Here is an 18,885-nt window from a genome sequence, read left to right as displayed (position 1 = left end):
TAACTTGAAAGACTATCCAGACTTTGATTTCCACATAATGCACAATTAAGCTAAGTTTCAAAGGACGAGAACTAAAATAACTAACAAGATCAAAAACACCATACAAAGAGCTTCCCATTTAAGTAACACTGCTGAAGGAGTTTGAAAGTGCCTGTGATAAGACACTATTTACAGTGAAGTCTTTAATACTATTATTATTTCTAGCTGTACCATTTGCTCAGACGGAGCTGGCTGCTGGGCCACCGGCTTCACCAAGAGCACGTAGCTATGCTGGGGTTCCAGCATAAACGAGAAAGATGATACAGCAAACTATGATGCTAAAACCAGGAGAAATTAAATTAGCAATTAATGCAAATCAAGCCCATATACTGCAGGTACCCATCTTAAGAAGCAGGTGGCAGGATGGGAGTCATCTCACCTACTTCTCAACATCTACAGGTTCTCTTCATACTCAGTGGAGAGAAAAAACAGCCACTCTTGGGGCGTGATGCATCTTTCCCCAAGGTGGACATCTAGAACAGATCAGGTGGGTCATGTTGTGGCAGTATCCACGCACATGACGCTCAGTCAGACAGAGCTGGGAACGCCAGAGGGCCTACCCCAGGTACCTATGCTTTGCCTAGAGACAAGGAGAGGAGGGCACCTCTGAAAGGCGATGGCGAAAGCCCCCCAGACCTAGCCTGCAGGCAGGGCAAAGCCACTCCCTGAGCCTAGGAACCTTGGAGTGCATGCCCCACATCAAGCACTTCCAGGCTGCTTGAAATCTGCTTTTTATATTAAGCAGAAATTCCCAGAAGTAGAAAGTGATTAAAATTCAGGAAGCAGAAATAAGGATGTTTGTCGTCTGCTTCCAGCCCTGGGTAACAGCCCAGCTCCCTCCTGCCTGCTGCCCTCCTGGCCCCCAAATCTTCTACTCTAGGCTATGAACTGGCCCCTTCTCTACCGCTGGGTGGGATCCGTGCCCTGTGTCCCCCTCACCACCTGAGGGCTGTGTCACCTCTCCCACAGGCAAACACAAGGACTACCTGTTCTTTGGGCTGAAGAGCATGTACAACCCCGCTCTGCAGTTCCTGAGCAAGCACGCTACCCACCAGACCACGCAAAAGGCACCCAAATGGGAAGGCGACATCCCCACGCTTGAGGAGGAGGCGTCAGCTGCTGTGCCGTCTGCTGAATTTGCCAGCACAAGGGATCAAGGTTAAGTGCCCGCTCCCGGGACAGGCAGCTTCTCTCTGGGGATTTCTGCAGGGAGGTGCTCCAACTCCAACCTGCGATGAAGCTTAGAGCAAGTTCAGCGTGTTGTTCCCTCAGATCAGCCAGGACACTTCTGAGCACGTATGGGAGCCAAGACTCCAGTCTGCTGCACAGGATCAGGAGCAAGCAGCCAAAAAGAGGAGCTAATGAAGTAGGCTTTGCTGCATCATGATACAAGAACCCTACAGACCCTGAAAAACAAATGGGAGCAAGACTCTGATTTCTCCAGAGCTTCTTTTTAGGCATCAGTATTGGCTAGGGGCAGCTGGAAGTAACTGATATCCTGCAGGAGCTCATGTCCCAGCTCTGGTGGGAGCCGTGGGATTGTACGAGGGAGAAGATAATTCTTTTAGGTGCTTTAGAGAATTTGAAAACAGGCAACAAACTGCCAGTCTGACTTGCGGAAACAGAGATGCATGGATCAAACTGTACTCATGAGGGGAAAGAAATCCCAGTACAGCAAAATGCAATTTTGCTTAATAAGTTTTAAATGATTGTTTCACTCCTGAAACATAATATGATGTGATGAGATGTAAGTGAAACTTTCTACAGCTTAACCAGTTTCTTATTAAAATAAATTCAAATGATTTCTCTTGAACATATTTGGCAGTTTTGATAAATCAACATTTTTAGTCTTAAGTACTAAAGAATAAAATTTACTTCAGAAAATTCTATTACTTCATCTTCAACCTTTATTCACTGTAGGAAATTATTAGTATTGCTAGAACTAGATAGATTTAATGGCAGCAGATGGTTGATTCGTGAAGTACTAGTTGCCAAAGAAAAAAAAAATGTTTTTAAGCTTTGCAGCATACTATACCATCTCAAATTGACTCATGAAGAGTGGGAATGAGTGAAAACTAATGCAGTAAAAATGTACAGAAACTTTTTTTTTTTTAATTTACAACACCAGTCTGCTATGTGTTATAACCAAATCTCGCCAATAAAAACTATACTTTACATAGTAACTAAGATTGTTTTCTTCACTTGAATTTTAGCTATTTCTCTGAGCCCAATGATGTAGTGAGATGCTACAGCATCTTTCTGCTGTTACATTCATTTCTGCAGGCCCACTGTGTGGGGCTTTGTGTCTCCACTGGGCATCGTGCCGGCCGGCACCGCTGGCCCAGGAGCGAGTGCCAGGAAGGAATCATTCGGCTGGAACAGCTGCTGTTTTTAAGGTGATGGCATTGGGCAGAGGACTGAGCGTACATCACTTCTTGGTTTTGGTACCTGTCATCACCTAAAGCTGCATCAACTGTTGATTCATGCAGCATGTTTATACTGTAGCAGCTTTTGCTATGACAGACAACTATAGTTCCCAAAGCATTTTGATGAGCTTTTACAGGTCAGGTGATGTTTTTGGCTGTCTGCAAGCCAGTATTTGTATCGTGTATGCCAGGCCTTTCATACAGTCCTATGGACTTTACATATGAAAAGGTAAAAGCTATTTTTTGTTTCTTTTCCAAATTTCTCTCCCAGAACTGAAAATTTGGAAATTCAGATATCCAGGTTAAATTCAGTAATAAATCAGGTGTCCAAGCTGTAATTTGCAACCACAGAGGCTTGACTGACTAATATGAGATCATCATTAACACAGGATGCAAGAGAAGCAGTAGGCAGTGCACGTGCCTGCCAGAAAGGAAGGGGCAGCTAGAACAGAAGAAGGCCTAATGATGCTTCGCTTCTTCTAACTTTGCTCAAAACCCATTGCTTTTCCATGATTTATTCATGTTATTTTGCTATGCTTCACAGAACACAGTAGCAGACTCCTGCCCAACATATGCTTCTCCTCAATGATTCTTGCTCTCTAAGCCCAAAAAGGCTGTATTATCTTTTCTTCTCATATGACCCTGCCGTAGCCCAAGGCTAGGTGGTCAATTATCTGTTGAACTATTCACTGGCTAGCCATATTGTAAAAAATACATCACATGGCTGGCTTCTCTAATTGGATTATGTTCAGCAACCCAAGGGTGAAGTTAATACGTAGTCTAGATACAGATAATGCATATATATTGAAGAGTGCTTTGAAAACCCCCACAGTGAAGTTATTGCTTAGTGCCTATTGTGGTATTTTCAAGATCTCTCATTACTAAACAGATGTTTTTTCAGCTGGAAAATCTTAACATTAAATTTTTAGCAATCACATTTCCTCCTGGCCAAGATGAATTCCAAGTTTTTAAATGTTAACTCAAAATGCTTTTTCCTAGCCGTTCACCAGGAGAGAATGCTTTAACAAGCAAGGGAGCAGAAGAGCTCTGAACTATTGTATGAAAGAAGCTGGCCTTGAAGGGATGTGGAATTTGATTTCTCCCCCATGCAGCAATTCCAAAACGGTTGGTGTTTAAGTAAATCCTTAGCAGTAATTAGCAGTAATATCTCCAAAATAACACACATCAGAAAATATAATTTCCTCCTTCCACTAAAATAGTTCACGTTAAACATTAAGTGCATTTTATCTTTAGTAGTTTCTCTCCTTATGACCTCAACTGTGATCACAGCATCCTGCTTCTCTCATTCTTCTGTAAGAAACTAGAAAGGAAATTTTTTAGGAAAAATGATAAAAAGCATTTTTACACTTGTATCATCATGTTTTATCAAACAAGCAAATCTGTTTACATTTTTAAAAACCCAAATGCCTAATATTCTTGCTTTTTTAATGCCAAATATTGAATCGGGAAACCAGATTCTGACCATAGGCTAACCAGCAGATGGAAACATTTATTCTGCACTACAATTTGGCATTGTCAATTTCTACAGTAAAAACATTTTTCCTAGGAAAATTCAATAAAACCAAAACATTTTGCAGTAATTAATTGGTAAAGACTTGAAGAGTTGGTGGCGGCGTTAACTATGCCCCATCAAAACTGTTTGAACACAGTGCTGAACAATGCCAAAAAACTCAACTATAAACCACACCTAGATAAGAAACATATGAAGGTGTATATATACAATAGTATTAACTCAAACAGGATTAATAAAAACAGTTCACTTGACAATGCTGAAAATAATCAGTCATGCCATGAGATGTGGTTCTTGGCACAGACAGCGGCTCCTGCCTTATATGTCACTCCAAACACACACCTCTACTATGAAAAGATGGGAAATCATGTCATGCCTTCATGCCATGAAGCATAAAGATTACTCAGTCTTTGCAATTTCTAGACCAGTTTACTTCAACGCAGTTATGATTTGTATTTGCTATTAATAAACAGCTATTTTCCTATATCAGCTTACAAACTGTATGTAGCAGACTACTAGTTTCCATGCCAAATATTACTGTAGATTCCTCATTTCTTCTAAATAAATTTCTCAACTGATTGTGCTTATATTTCATTCTTTGCTGCCTCGTCCAGCATTTCCATCGTGTTTTAGGAAGGCCTGAACTGCAAGTCACCAATCCCAAAGGGTGCCTAAGTTTAAGTGCTGTAACAACTCTGAATAACAACCAAGTAGAAAGTCCTCTGGAGAAGAACTGTTAGTCCCCAGAAACATAAATGTTGAAAAACCATCAGGACTTGCTGGCTTGCTTGCCTCCAGGAGAACATTTTTTTCAGTCTGACTAGTACTGAATTAAAAAAGTGAAATTTGGTATTCCGTACGTGAATACTGAATTATAGTCACCTTAAAAATACAAAAACAAATTTAAACAAACTGATCCAGGAATATATAGGAGTGAACTGAAAAGTAATCTTGTGCAATTGACTGCAAAAAACTGAGAGCATGAAAAGAGGTGGATTCAGCCTGCAGACTGGAAATATTTCAAACGACGAGAGTCCCAAGGAACAGCACAGTATGTGATAATAACCTCACAGCACTGCAGACATTTTCTAGGGCTTAAAATTTTTCCGTGTTCCTGCAAGCACTGATCTTCATGAAATCATATTAATGACATTCAGGCATATTTCAAGCCTATCATACTTCTGTTTACAGCTGCCACACTAGCACACACCTGTTTTACTGCTGAAGTAACTGTAATGCACAAGATAGCAAAATGCAATACTGGCACTGGAAACAGGATAGACAGAGAATTCAACAGAATTACAGCAATAATTCCTAGCTGCATAAGTAGCTGAGCCTTACTCAAGAAAATTGGCACTTGTGCACCTCACCGAACACAGTTTTGAATGAAGAGAACTTGAAGCCTCAGTTTTCCCCCTTCTGTGTAGACACCTGTTGTTTTAAGGCAACTTATCAGTAAAACACATTTCCAGTGCAAGAATCTTCAAATCTGACTCTCAGCCAAAGCTGTTCTGCTGAGTATAAGGCAGCTGTAACTCTAACTCTGAGTGCCCTGAAACAAATGTGCACAAGCACGAGATACCCAAAATACGATGCAACCCAAGATTATTTGACTTACTGCATCTGTGTTTATAATAGAACCTCAAATTAACCAAAGCTTCTGCCCAGGTCTTTTGCTTGCAAGTAACCCCAAAACACCAAAAGGGGTTTTAGATCTCAAAAGCCAGTTTTAAGCAGGAGCATGTAACCCTTTTTTGAGTACAGAAAATTCAAAGTGACTCCACAAAACAGAGCACAAGTAAAAACAGTTTATAAACAAGCTTCCTCCTACACACCCAGTGTCTTTCCAGGCAGGTCCGTTCCTTTGGGTTTGGCTTTAGTCCAACAATGCAGTGCCTTTCTGGGACTGAAAAAGCCCTTGCATGCAGTATTTATGGCCATTTGGAAAGGTTTATCCTTCCCCTCAGGCCAGCAGCCCAGATAAGTGTCTGCTCCCTGCCCTCCTCAGCCCAAAGCTGCAGCAACTTCTTCTTTTTTCCTCGATGAAGCCAGGTACTATGGGAATGAACGCATGGAAATGAACCAAGTCCTGCTCAGGATTACAGTCACATTTCTGAGAACAAGCCCAGGACTCCTGGCCGGCTCAGAGCAACTACGACCTCCCCAATGGGGCTACCAGGAGCTGGCATCGCAGTGATGTGCCCAAAACCCACCAGGTTTTTGGGAGCGGCAGACACACCCCAGAAAACATGGATATAAGGCTGCTGCCACATACAAAATTTTTTCGTCCTTTTTCTGTTGTCCTGAGCAACAGGATATAGCGTCCAGGCCATTCTGGACACTATAGCCCCTGTGCAGCCTGGGATGCCCTACGGAGCTCTGTGCAGAGATGCTCCAAGGCACAGAGCGAGCACCGAGGTGGCTGTATTGGACTGGTTGGACACAGCTAGTTCTTGTCTTAAGCCCATTTTTAAACAAGCCAAAAATATGGTGCAATGTGAAGATGAGTAAAACACAAGGCAGCCCCCAGATGCAGCAACAGTTGAAGGCAGGAGACAAGAATGAATTCAAAACCTATTTTTTTTCTTCCACAGTACAAAAGAAGAGAAATCAGAACTTTTATCTTCACACAGTTGTCCGTTCAGGAGTTATACTCAGCACAGTGGGGAAGAACACGCAAATCCCCCTACAGTCAGATGAAAACATACCTTCATTTTTCACTTCATTTTCACTTAAAAGGCAGCCCATGTCAGAATGAGAAAAATAAGTGTTTAAAAAAGATAATCGAGTGGTATTTTTAGCATTATTATAATAGGTGCTTAGATCAGATGCTCTTGACTGTAGAATCAGGGGAAGATATTTCCCAAATTTATACAACTTACTTTAGTATTGCAGCATAAATTACAACAATTTTCTATATTCCTTCCAGAGGAGGAGTCAAGCGCCTTTTTTTTTCCACCAATTTTATGCCATTGTCTTCAAAATAGAGAAGGGAGCGGAACCTTCTCACTGAAAGCAATTGAAAACTTCCCCTGAACTTCTGTAGTTCAAGGCTGATTTGCTACTTTAGGGTAATGAATAAAAACACCTTTATTGAGGAGTATGTAACTCACAGGCAAATGATGCAAAGTAGCCACGGGCAGGAGCAGAGATGGCAGTGATTCCTCCCTCCCTGCCTTCCTCTCCTGCCCTAGTTACCTACCAGCCAGGTATGCAGACAGCTGGTGAGAACTCCCTTTCTGCTTGGATAACAATAACCGGGACCCTCGGACCAATCTAGTGGATGCCTGTATTCTTTGGCAAGTTAATCACACAGTATTACTATTGATTAATTAAATTTCGATATAGCAGATAATGCAGACAGGTAGTGGATATTAATCTGGCAATTTTTGTTGTGTTTTACCCCAGTATAAGAGCTAGGTAAAGCTGAGAGGCAGAGAAGTCAATCAGGTCATGAACAGAATCCCACAAAGAAAACTGCCTTTCTGTTACCAAAAGGGCAGTTCTCCCACAGGATATTGGTATTTCTTCAGCTTGTCTCCTACATTGCAAGGCAGCTGAGTTAGCGATTAACCACTGTGGGCAGTGTGATATATAAAGCGATTAAGAAAGTGACACGCCATTCCATTAGAAGAGAGAGAAAGAATGAAGTGAATGAATGGTGGCAAATGATGGACATACCAAAGGGGTCAGACAAACAGGATAAAATGTCAAGACGCAACTGAATTTAAATGCAACAGTCACTTGACAGGAATCTGTCACACCTCCCTGAATGTGCCTTATGGCGATGAGGGATCTTCAACTACTTAGTGGATGCATTTCTCAGGACACAGTATCTCATCAGAGAGGATGTTCAGGACTGGAACGCACCGATCTCTAGAACTGCCTGTTTATACTTTGATGGGGGCAAAAGTATTGATACTTTTCAGTGAACACAGTGAAGTAACAGTAAAAAGCAGAAATCAGTATTAAGGGTACCTGTGCAAAATCAGCTGCAAGTCGCATCTTCCCACCTTCACCGAGTGGCCTTATTAGACTGGCATTGCGAATGAAAAGTTCAATTGCTCTTTGAGCCATGGCTTCAGTGTTATCAAAGACAAAGTCAAAACACTCAAAATGCCTGAAGTAGTCGCTCATGACTCTTGCTATAAAACCCTGTAGTTCTTTCATGTACAGAGAACAAGGGACATCTGGTTTTCCTGAGCTGGATAATGATCTGAGAAAAAAAAAGGAAAAGAAAAAAGAAATGGGGACAGCTAAATTCATCTTTACAACACAACCAAAAGCTATTGGATTCTTTTTAATTTTTTTCTACCCCGTGAAGTCATGGCATGAATTGTAGAGTCTCATTCCTACTCAGAATAAAGAACATATAGCGCGCTCTGAAACTGTAGTCAAAAAATATCTCTTTATCAGTCATTCCCATCCTAACAAGATAAAGGAAACCACCCCACTCCTACCCAACTTGCAGAGCCTCCACCAGTTTGGAGCCTAAACCTCAAATCCAGCCCCTAAATTTAAATGTCCCAGTTGTTGATTCGAAACTCTACTAATGGATCAGAAAATACTAGCACGTGTCACAGGGTTACTAGTTTAGCCTATCCCAAACAGGTGCTCTGTGTAGAATTAGTTTCCTAGATTCCTCCAAACCCAGGATTATAGAGTCAATCTAATTATCACAGAAGCAGCACAGAAGCTACAGGACACAGAAATCAATCACCTTTCTCTTTCTTTGAATCACAATCAGGCAAAAGAGCTCTTCCAAACTCAGGAAGCTGAGCGTACAGGCTACCTAACAAAACTTAGCCTTTGGCTGGAATCAGTTTATCCAGCTAGAAAGGTATTTTGCTAGTGGTGGCAAAAGAAAGATGGAGAGGGTAAAATATTGTTTAAAAAAAAAAAGTCAAAGGGAAAATTTAAAACACTTCTGAAAACACACTGTTTTCAGTGAATTTCCAAGACAGAAGACAGGACATCTGATGATGATATGACATCAGAACAGAGATAACAACCAAAATAATGCTTAAGAAGGAAGTCTCAATTATAGACAGGACTCAAGATCTTTGCAGATAAAGAATACTGGAAATTTTAATTAAAATGCTCTGGGAAAATAGCATAATACACTAAAGCTGATCTTTCAATAAAAAAGATTTTTTGAACCATTTCATATTCAATAATACTTTAGAAAAATTTCTGTGTAATTTTGATTCAGAAGTTATATGCTTTATTTTGAGAAACAAGAATATACACAGTTCTGAAGACTGTCCACAAAAAGTAAGTTTTGAAAGCAAAAGGCATTTCTTAAAGCATAAAAATGGCCTCTGCTTGGCTTTATTTTTCCATTTAAAATGAATTTTACTCAACAGATATGCAAAAAAAAAAGGGGGGGGGGGGGTGGGGAGAAGACAGATGCTACCTGATTAATTTGTTTCAATAGATAGGTGTAATTTTGCTTTCTGTGCTCACTGACCGTAAAGCATTGCCTTCCCCTCAACAAAGAAGCGCTCTTGCTCCAAGGACACTGTGGCAATAACAATCTATTATGCATATGCAGGACATCTTACTAAAGCAATGGCAAATTTAAAAAGTATTTCTAGTTACCCAGAAAAATCTTCCTGGTGCATAGTGATGATAATAGCTTCTACTGAATCTCCTACAGAGTTCAGTAACGGTTGAACAGCACTACCCATTAGATCATGGACTGCCTAAAATAGAATGAGAAAAAGGCAGAAGTAAGGAAACAGAAACTAGAAGCATTTGCATTTGGACACCTCAAAAACACCTTGACAAACAGTTCATTTCAACAGTGCTTTTTATTATTCTGCATTAGAAAACGCTAAATAGAAGGACAAAAGCCTAAGATAACATTTCTCTTTAATTGATTGTACCAGTAAAGTACAGAAATAAAGCTGTTTACTACTTCTATGTAAAGCCTTCCTTCAAAAAGGTGCACTACAATCTGGCATTCCTGGTTTGTAAATGTGCCTGTTTTGGTGCACACGCTCGGTTCAGCTGTTCATTCCCCAAACACACCAGTTGCCTTTCGCTCCCCTGCACACAACCCCTCCCAGGTTCGCGCACGGCAGGACGGACGTGGAGAGCCGTCACCCACAGAGGGCTGCACGGCCACCCACATCACCCCCCAGATAAGCACCAGGTAGCATAGAAGTCATAATTTTGTGCGTGTGTCAAGGGGGATAAGGGGGTGATGAAGGATCCAGTTATTGCTGTGTGAATGCCGCAGAGAATGACATTTATTTTCACAGTCAGACGACATCTGGGTTCCGACCATTACGGGAATATTCTTGAATACAAATGCTACTCAAGCAGTCATATGGCACATGCAACATATATGTAGCTGCAGATACAACAAAATACGAATTTCAGAATATTTGTATACCTTTGACTACCATATACTGACACAAAATAATACCTGTGAAAATAAGTGCCGATTTTAAATGTAACAAACAAAGCAAAGGTTATCCCTATCCCTGCAGCATACGGACATTCAATTACCTTTAAGGCAGTTGTGACTGTTTGCTCAGCGGCTGCTGGAAATGAGCTTTGATTGGTAATGACCTAAAAATTTTAAAGTAATTGTTAATAGTCAACATTCAACAAATTATTAGAACCCATAACATTTAATTTCATTTAAAAACATACTGAGTTAGCCTTAGTAATGAGTGGTTTAAATAGGGATAGATAACTATCAAATGTGTTTTATGCAGACAGAATTTTCACTGCAGCAGTATCAGTCTTTTGCTTTCACATTTCCTATGGACTCTGCATTTGCCTTGGAAAATAAATGACTCAATTGAATTCCACTGAAATTTAGCTGAAGGGTTAACACAATCAGAATAAAAATAAATGGTGTATTCTCCCGCTGCTAAGTATAGAATTTATGGAGAACTGTACAAGCAGCTCTATGGCAAATATTTGAAAGAATGGTTGTTCTTTCTCAGTATTATGACTATTATAATGCTACATGTTAAATAGCTGTTTACGTACAGCTACAACAATATTAGACTTGAAAGTCACAGAATGATCTGAAGGAATATTCTACCAATTTCCTTACAGTTATCAACATGCTATACAATAGTATTTTTAAGCCAGACAAGTACTGAACTCAAAGACTGAATCATATCAGATCTCCCTCCAACACTAAGGCACATGAGGTTCATTACTAAATACATCAGAGAAAGCAGACTTAAAAGTTGATCTACCATCTGTTTGCAAAATCCAAGCAAATTTTATAGGCTTTTTAGCATTTTTTAACATTCTTCAAACATATCTACCGTCAGGAGTACTCGTGATCTTTTTTCTAGTCAGGCTAGGGTTTAAACACGATTAACTACAACTACCACTATATTTGTTTGTTTTAATTTACAGAGACTGTGTAACCATTGGCATCACTAAGCCAGTACATTTAAATTATTCATAACTGTGCTTAGTTGTGAAAACATTGCCAGGCCAGACTTTGGTCACAGCAACAATACACAGAGATATTTGTGAGGTGCTGCTTTTCTTGATTTCACCCTTTCCATCCCCTTTTCAGTTTAGCCACGATCATGGGAAAGTAGCGAGGGTGAGATGTGATTATTCTCTATAGACACATCTTTCACTCCTCTTCTAATATTCACAATTTGTTACATAGCAGTGCTTACAAGGGCCAACCAAGTCCCAAAGAGTTGTACAAATGCATAGCCAGGTGCAGCTCTTAACCCAAAATTGGGCTGTATTTGTCAGGGTTCTCATCAGCTAATAGGAGAATATGCATATGATAGAGCAATGGAGTTAATATTATGTCAAAAAAAAAAAAACAAACAAAGGAAGCCTACCTTCAGAACCGACTGGTGCAGTTTGTATAGCGAATTAACTACAGCCACGTTCCTCCTCTGTCCCTCTGTAAGCGGTCCAATCACCTGGCTGGCATCTCCTTGAGTAGACAGCTGCAGTGATTGCAGAAATTGTTAGAACAGTACCAACTCTTTAAACAGTGCATCACTGCAAAATTATAGTTAACTGAACTTAGACCATGGCAGAAAGCCATAGGTCTTCAGTGCAAACATTGTTCCATTTAACTCCTGTCTTGATTCGTATGATTTCCATCTCCAGATAATACAAACTGAAAAAGGAACAAGAACCGTGTCAGACTGCTGTCTCAGCTCCCAAACCACAGCACTCAGACACTGATCTCTTGAAGATACCTAGTCCCAGAATAACTTCAGTTTTGTAATCTAAGAATCAGGTGCAGTTACCTACCCAACGATGCAATATAAACGAGCAGCTGCAGAACTGAAAAGGGTATGCTTTTCTGTGCACCCTCAGTCCTTCGGACAACCATTCAAGCCTCTCCTTAAAAACTGTTTCTTCAAATAGATTGCTTACAGCTTTGTACATATTAGTGGCTTGCAATGAACAGGAAAATTGAACTGCAAGGACCAAAACTGAGGTCCTGTCATGAAAAAGGGTTCTACGCACAAATCTTTCAGCAAAAATTAAAAAATTATTTCTTCATATTTAAACTCCTCAAAGCGTGCATTTTTTATCATTACCACAGAAATCAAAGTTCCAGGGTGATACATAAATAGCAATTAACTACATAACAGTCCCATAAGGATACCACAGCATATGTTTATAATTTAAAATAAAATAAATAGTAATTGGGAATCAAACGGAAATTTTCTTGTGCACTGAAAGCTGCAGAAATACAAAGAATTGACAAAAGACTATGTGAATTCTAGAGGAAGTACGTCTAAATATTAGAGCAAGAAGAGCTATTAATAGAAGGCTTTACTGAGATATAATTATGTGACTAGCTATCTATATTTCAGGATACAAAATTATCCTCCAGGAAACTCCTGAAGATGCCTAGCTCCGGAAGTCTCTCAGAAAAAATATATTCAACTCATTGAACAAGTCACAGAATCACAGAATCTTCATGGTTGGAAAGGACCCTTAAGATCATCGAGTCCAATCAGACAACCTGCAATCTCTGCCGCTAGAGCATGCCCTGAAGTGCCACATCTAGATGTTTCTTAAACACCTCTAGGGATGGTGACTCAACCACCTCCCTGGGCAGGCTGTTCCAGTGCCTGACCACTCTTGCAGTAAAGTAATTCTTCCTAATATCTAACCTAAACCTCCCCTGCCCCAGCTTCAGATCATTTCCTCTGGTCCTGTCACTATTCACCCGGGAGAAGAGGCCAACACCCCCCTCTCTACAACCTCCTTTCAGGTAGGTGTAGAGGGCAATGAGGTCTCCCCTCAGCCTCCTCTTCTCCAAGCTAAACATGCCCAGCTCCCTCAGCCTCTCCTCATAGGACTTGGTCTCCAGACCCCTCACCAGCCTGGTAGCTCTCCTCTGGACACGCTCCAGCACTTCCATGTCCCTCTTGTACAGAGGGGCCCAGAACTGAACACAGCACTCGAGGTGAGGCCTCACCAGTGCCGAGTACAGAGGCACCATCACTTCCCTACTCCTGCTGGCCACGCTATTCCTGATACAAGCCAGAATGCTGTCGGCCCTCTTGGCCACCTTGGCACACTGCTGGCTCACGTTAAGCTGGCCGTCCACCAGCACCCCCAGGGCCTTTTCTGCTGGGCAGCTTTCCAGCCACTCTTCCCCAAGCCTGTAGCGTTGCTTGGGGTTGTTGTGACCGAAATGCAGGACCCGGCACTTGGCCTTATTAAACCTCATACAGTTGGCCTTGGCCCATCGATCCAGCTTGTCTATGCCATGATTCGCCAGCTTCTTCAGGAGAATGCTGTGGGGGACGGTGTCAAAGGCCTTACCAAAGTCCAGGCAGACAGCATCCACCGCCTTCCCCACATCCAGAAGGCAGGCCACATGGTCATAGAAAGAGATCAGGTTGGTTAAGCAGGACCTCCCTTTCAAGTCATCAAGGGACTTTTATGAAGTGTGCCTTTAAACAGCGTTGCAGGAAAGAAAGCTCCTAAACTAAAACTGAATATACAGTAACAATTGTTTAAGAACAAAAGGAACAAACATAACATGAAAAATTTTAAGTTACGGGAAACAGTGAATCTTTACTAGTGAAAGTCTATTCCTGTACTTCCCATAGCTCCCACTCAGCATAAACAGATACCGTGCAAGCAAAGTTATCTAGTATTTGCCAGCACTGCTAATAATGAAGTTTTAGACAAGTTCTTGCAAGTACATAGGAACACAAATTCATTCACAGCACTAAGGTGACAATATCAGTTCACTGCCCTTTCTTCAACTTTAGGGATTATTTCAGTACAAACAGGCTTCTGAGGCCTTTGCAGAGGGAAAAATCTTTTCCAATGTATCTTAAATTATTTGACATCAGAATGCATCTTTAGACTAGCTGACAAATATATCATCTCAGCATCTTCCTGCCTTACTGATGAGAACAGCCATGTGAGCTACGGACATTTCTGTTTCCTTCCTGATATTTCCATTTGACAGACCTGACTGGTTTTAAGCATTCTGCTTCTCACACTTACAGCTTCACACTATAAAAACAAAACAGCTGTGCAGAGAAACACCCCGTCCATCCAGCTGACCACACTCCCAGATCCCAATAACCTTTTTTTTCCACACCTTTTTTAAGCACTGCAAAGACTATTCAACTCAGTTGGGTTTTTTGCACATTTACAACTACTAAACATAGAAACCAATACTAAGGCTGTAAAATTTTACATCTTAGTCACTTAAATTTCAGTTCCTCAGGTCTCACTGTAAAGGTCTCACAATTTCTTTTTCTTAAACATTATGAAATCATTAAACCATGTCTCTTCTGCTGTTAGAAAAGCCTAACCGATGAGTTAAACAAATAACAAGTACAAACATAACCCTTCTGCAGGAACAAGCAACACTTGCAGTCAGCAACGATGCACAACAGCTTCACAGATAAAGTCTAAAAATGCCTTAAAAGTAACCAATCTTTCTAAAATTGTTTACTATATTAAATACCCTTAAATTCATCAATTTGAACTTTGGCAGCTAGATGTGTTGATCCCTCGTGTATCTTAAAATAAAATCACTGGTCTAAAACAACAAGGCTTCTTCCCTACGAACGCTTCTCCTGAAGCTGTGACATCATTGGAACACCTGGTACCTACATGGATAGGTGTGCCCTACCATCATGGGAAAATCTGGCACCTACACAGGTAGGTGTGCCCTACCATCACGGGAACATCTGGTACCTACATGGGTAGGTGTGCCCTACCATCATGGGAACATCTGGTACCTGCACAGGTAGGTGTGCCCTACCATCATGGGAACATCTGGCACCTACATGGGTAAGTGTGCCCTACCATCATGGAACATCTGACACCTACACGGGTAGGTGTGCCCTACCATCACAGGAACATCTGGTACCTGCACGGGTAGGTGTGCCCTACCATCATGGAACATCTGACACCTGCATGGGTAGGTATGCCCTACCATCATGGGAACATCTGTCACCTACATGGGTAGGTGTGTCCTACCACCATGGAACATCTGGTACCTGCACGGGTAGGTGTGCCCTACCATCATGGGAACATCTGGCACCTACATGGGTAGGTGTGTCCTACCATCTAGAGCAGAAGTCTCACAATGATTTCTATGACCTTGCCTACAGGCAAGGAGGTTCTGCCCTGAGCTCTGTCCAACAGGGTTCATGTACATACACTTTGCCACTAGCATATATCTGCATTTCAGGTAGTTTATCACTATTCCAAGATTCCAATGACTCAGGCTGAACTCTTGACACTTCTAATATCCATCGTACAATCACGCATCGAGGTAGGAAAATGAGTCTCCCCAGTTCCAACAAACTATGCTTATGGCCCATTCACTTTAGACACAGATCACCCCTCAATTCATTTTCCATCATACCCAGTTTTGGCAATTATTCATATTCAATAGCATTCATATATATATTCATATATAGCAAGTACTTTTGAAGTTCTGTGTGGGACACAGCTTATGCATTTAAGCACAGTGGTAATGTAACTCTTCCTCTGTTATCTGCCCACTGGGGATTGCACTGTGTAAACAGGTTAAGTCAAACAAGTGTGAAGCCTAGCCACATCCACTCAGCTGAAAGACATGGTACAAGGGCTTTCTTTTTGATGAGGGCATTAGAGACAAAATCTGATGCCTTTTTAATCAGTTTGATTTATCCAGAAATGCAGAAGGCCAGGGTAAATTTATGCTAGGCAGAAATAGGGAGGACAGAAAGGGTGACTTCATCCTAAATCAGAATCTATTTTGGGAAAGAAACAACTGAAATACAAAGCTTAGCTGAAGGACCAGATCCTATCTCCAGGGAACCGTCAGTCACCCTGGGAGTTAGTCTGGCTTGAGCTTGCTAGCTGAAAAAGAAAACTGAGGAGAAGAAACCATGCTGAAGCCAGACCTGAATGAGCAGTAACAATCACAGAATCACAGAATACCAGCTTGAAAGGGACCTCAAGGATTATCTGGTCCAATCTTTCTTAGCAAAAGCACAGTCTAGAGAAGATGGCCCAGCACCTTGTCCAGCTGAATCTTAAAAGTGTGCATGTTGGGGGATCCACCACATCCCTGGGGACATTATTCCAATGGCTGATTGTTCTCATTGTGAATAATTTTTCTGTTGTGTCCAATTGGCATCTCCGTAGGAGTAACTTGTACCCATAACAAGGACTGTAACTGTTCCACTTTTCTGTATCTGTCTTCAAGTACAGGAACTGATTTTTCAGTTTTAACTTCAGTTGGGTAAACTGCTTCCACTTTTACCTCAAAGCCTGTCTGCTATTTACAGCAATTTCATGGGCACCAGCAAAGCACAGGCACCCCATTCCCCAGCAAGTGGCAATTCTACAATGGTGACACGTCAGTATGAGCTCCCTTTACTAACATAAACTACCAGCACACTGGCAACACGAGATGCTAGTGAGGAAGAGAAGTCTTCCAACAGGAAATACTAACCAGGACTTTTGTATCATGCATCCAGGCACTAGCACAAGGGTTACGTCTCAAGAACTGAGGGAACATGAGCTTCCACCACACACTGCATTTCAAGAAAACTCCAAGGGCTGCTGTTAAACTAAAATGAGAAAAAAACACGGAAGTACTGCCTTTCTGATATGTATTTGAGGACGTTCCCTAAGGTCAGAGGTTTAAATTTGCAGGTTCAATCCAATAGCTGACTAGCTGAAGGAAGCTGGCTAGAAGACTTTTTTTTTTTAACTCTAATTCAACAGAATCTGAGGACTAAGTAGCAGATTGCTTAGTTCATTGAACCAAAAAGACACTTGTTGAAGCTGATACGCAAAAAAATGTGTCACAAAGAGGAACAAGCTGACTGAAGGCCATCTGACTTGCTTCAGCCTGACATGGTCAAGAAACTGTAAGCCATGACTGGCACTGTGCTCTCACCAAATTCAGAAGTCCTTCTGGAAAATAGTTGCTTTTAGTTTGTATTTTTCTAGTGTAGTTACACTGCTTCACCTGCAGCGATTGCAGGTGCCTCGTATCGGGTCAGTAAGTTGCACAATGCAGAAAATTTCAGGAATGATTCCCCTGACCACATGCAGGAAACCACAACGTAGAGAAATAAGCACTTCTGTTGAGTAATTCACCTAGCCTATTTTAGAGACTCTGCTTTAGGGAGAGAGTAAATGCATCCTGTATGCACCCATTTCCCTCTGCTAACTATAAAGGGAATCTAAAGCAGTACCGCAGATGCATACAGGTATCTATACTGCCTGAAGTCATTGGGTGAATTCTCACCCTATAAATGTATTTGTGCCCCTTTGCATAGACCCGCCTTGGAAACATGTCTTGGAAATAACTAGATCAAGTGTTCTGGATTTTACACTTTTCTTTGTTTAATACCTAAGAACAGACATGTAATTTGACAGCATGGATTTGATCTCACATGTTGAGACGTGTGCTATAAGACTGCTTTCGGTTTAAATTCTTGTTTTCACCACGAAGCAATGAATGTAGAATTTAGATTAGGATGTGAATCAAATCATCAGTTCTCCCTCGGGTTATAAGAAAATGCTAACTGAGTTTGTCTTTTTCTTGTAGAAAAGCTCAGACTATTGATACATCTTTTCCTATAATTTGTTTAGTGTTTCAAAGTGACTAACTTTCCCCCTTTCAACAAGTGGCAGCTCAAGAGACACTGATTTGCGAGCTAGTTTGCTACCATTCACTTCACAGACTGAACATTTTGTGAAAAAGCTCAGTTTCACACTAAGTAACTAAGATCTTGCATACGTCCTTATTGATGGTTTTGAAAAACTCCATTTATTTGATTTCTCTACTCTAAAACAGCCTCAGCAAACCCACCCTCTAAAGCGCAGGAAACAGCACCATAATTTAGAAGGAGCATGGAGAAGATCTTAAATCAAAATAAGATGAAAGTAGTGCCTCTCAACAAAGCATTTGATCTAACTCTAGGATCACGAGACTAATGTGTTTTGATAGCACAAATTGAACTCCAGTTGTCAAGCTGGCATTTTCAGGAATAAATACATTCCTAATCGAGGCAGCTGATGTGGCCATACCTCTGGCAGAAAGCAATCAATCCATCTGGCACTTGGCCTCCTGCCTGATCATAACAACTTATGATAACGCACAGAATCCATTTACAGAGTTTCTGAGTCAATAGGGCTCGGCCCTGGGATTTCTCCCATAAGCTACAAATAATTGGGATGATTTACTATTAGGTTTAATGTTTTCCACACAGCAGGAGCATTTTACAATCTCTTTCCATCTAAGAAACACAAAAGTTTACTACAATCAGTTTGCTCTTTTTGTAAAAACATGACACCGTTTAGCAGAAAAATATATAACAACCTGAACTCCAGTAGCTATGCCACCTCATATATTAGTTACTTAGAGGACAATGTGGAAAAAGA

At 41.1% G+C, this 18,885-nt stretch overlaps 1 protein-coding gene across 1 annotated transcript in view; it reads right to left on the bottom strand.

The window, feature by feature from the left end:
* Positions 1–18,885, bottom strand: part of COG5 (component of oligomeric golgi complex 5) — a 191,326-nt gene that overhangs the window by 12,475 nt on the left and 159,966 nt on the right. The window contains exons 15-18 of the mRNA XM_054198346.1: positions 11,835–11,945; positions 10,513–10,575; positions 9,598–9,701; positions 7,975–8,212 (exon numbers count right to left, since the gene is read on the bottom strand). Of these exons, the coding sequence (XP_054054321.1) occupies positions 7,975–8,212; positions 9,598–9,701; positions 10,513–10,575; positions 11,835–11,945 (516 nt within the window). The remainder of the gene's footprint in view (positions 1–7,974; positions 8,213–9,597; positions 9,702–10,512; positions 10,576–11,834; positions 11,946–18,885) is intronic.

This window comes from Rissa tridactyla, chromosome 1 (genome assembly GCF_028500815.1).
Source record: "Rissa tridactyla isolate bRisTri1 chromosome 1, bRisTri1.patW.cur.20221130, whole genome shotgun sequence".
Classification (NCBI taxonomy): Eukaryota; Metazoa; Chordata; class Aves; order Charadriiformes; family Laridae; genus Rissa; species Rissa tridactyla.
The sequence above is the reverse complement of the archived record's forward strand: the minus strand, read 5'-3'. Positions and strand labels throughout refer to the sequence as shown.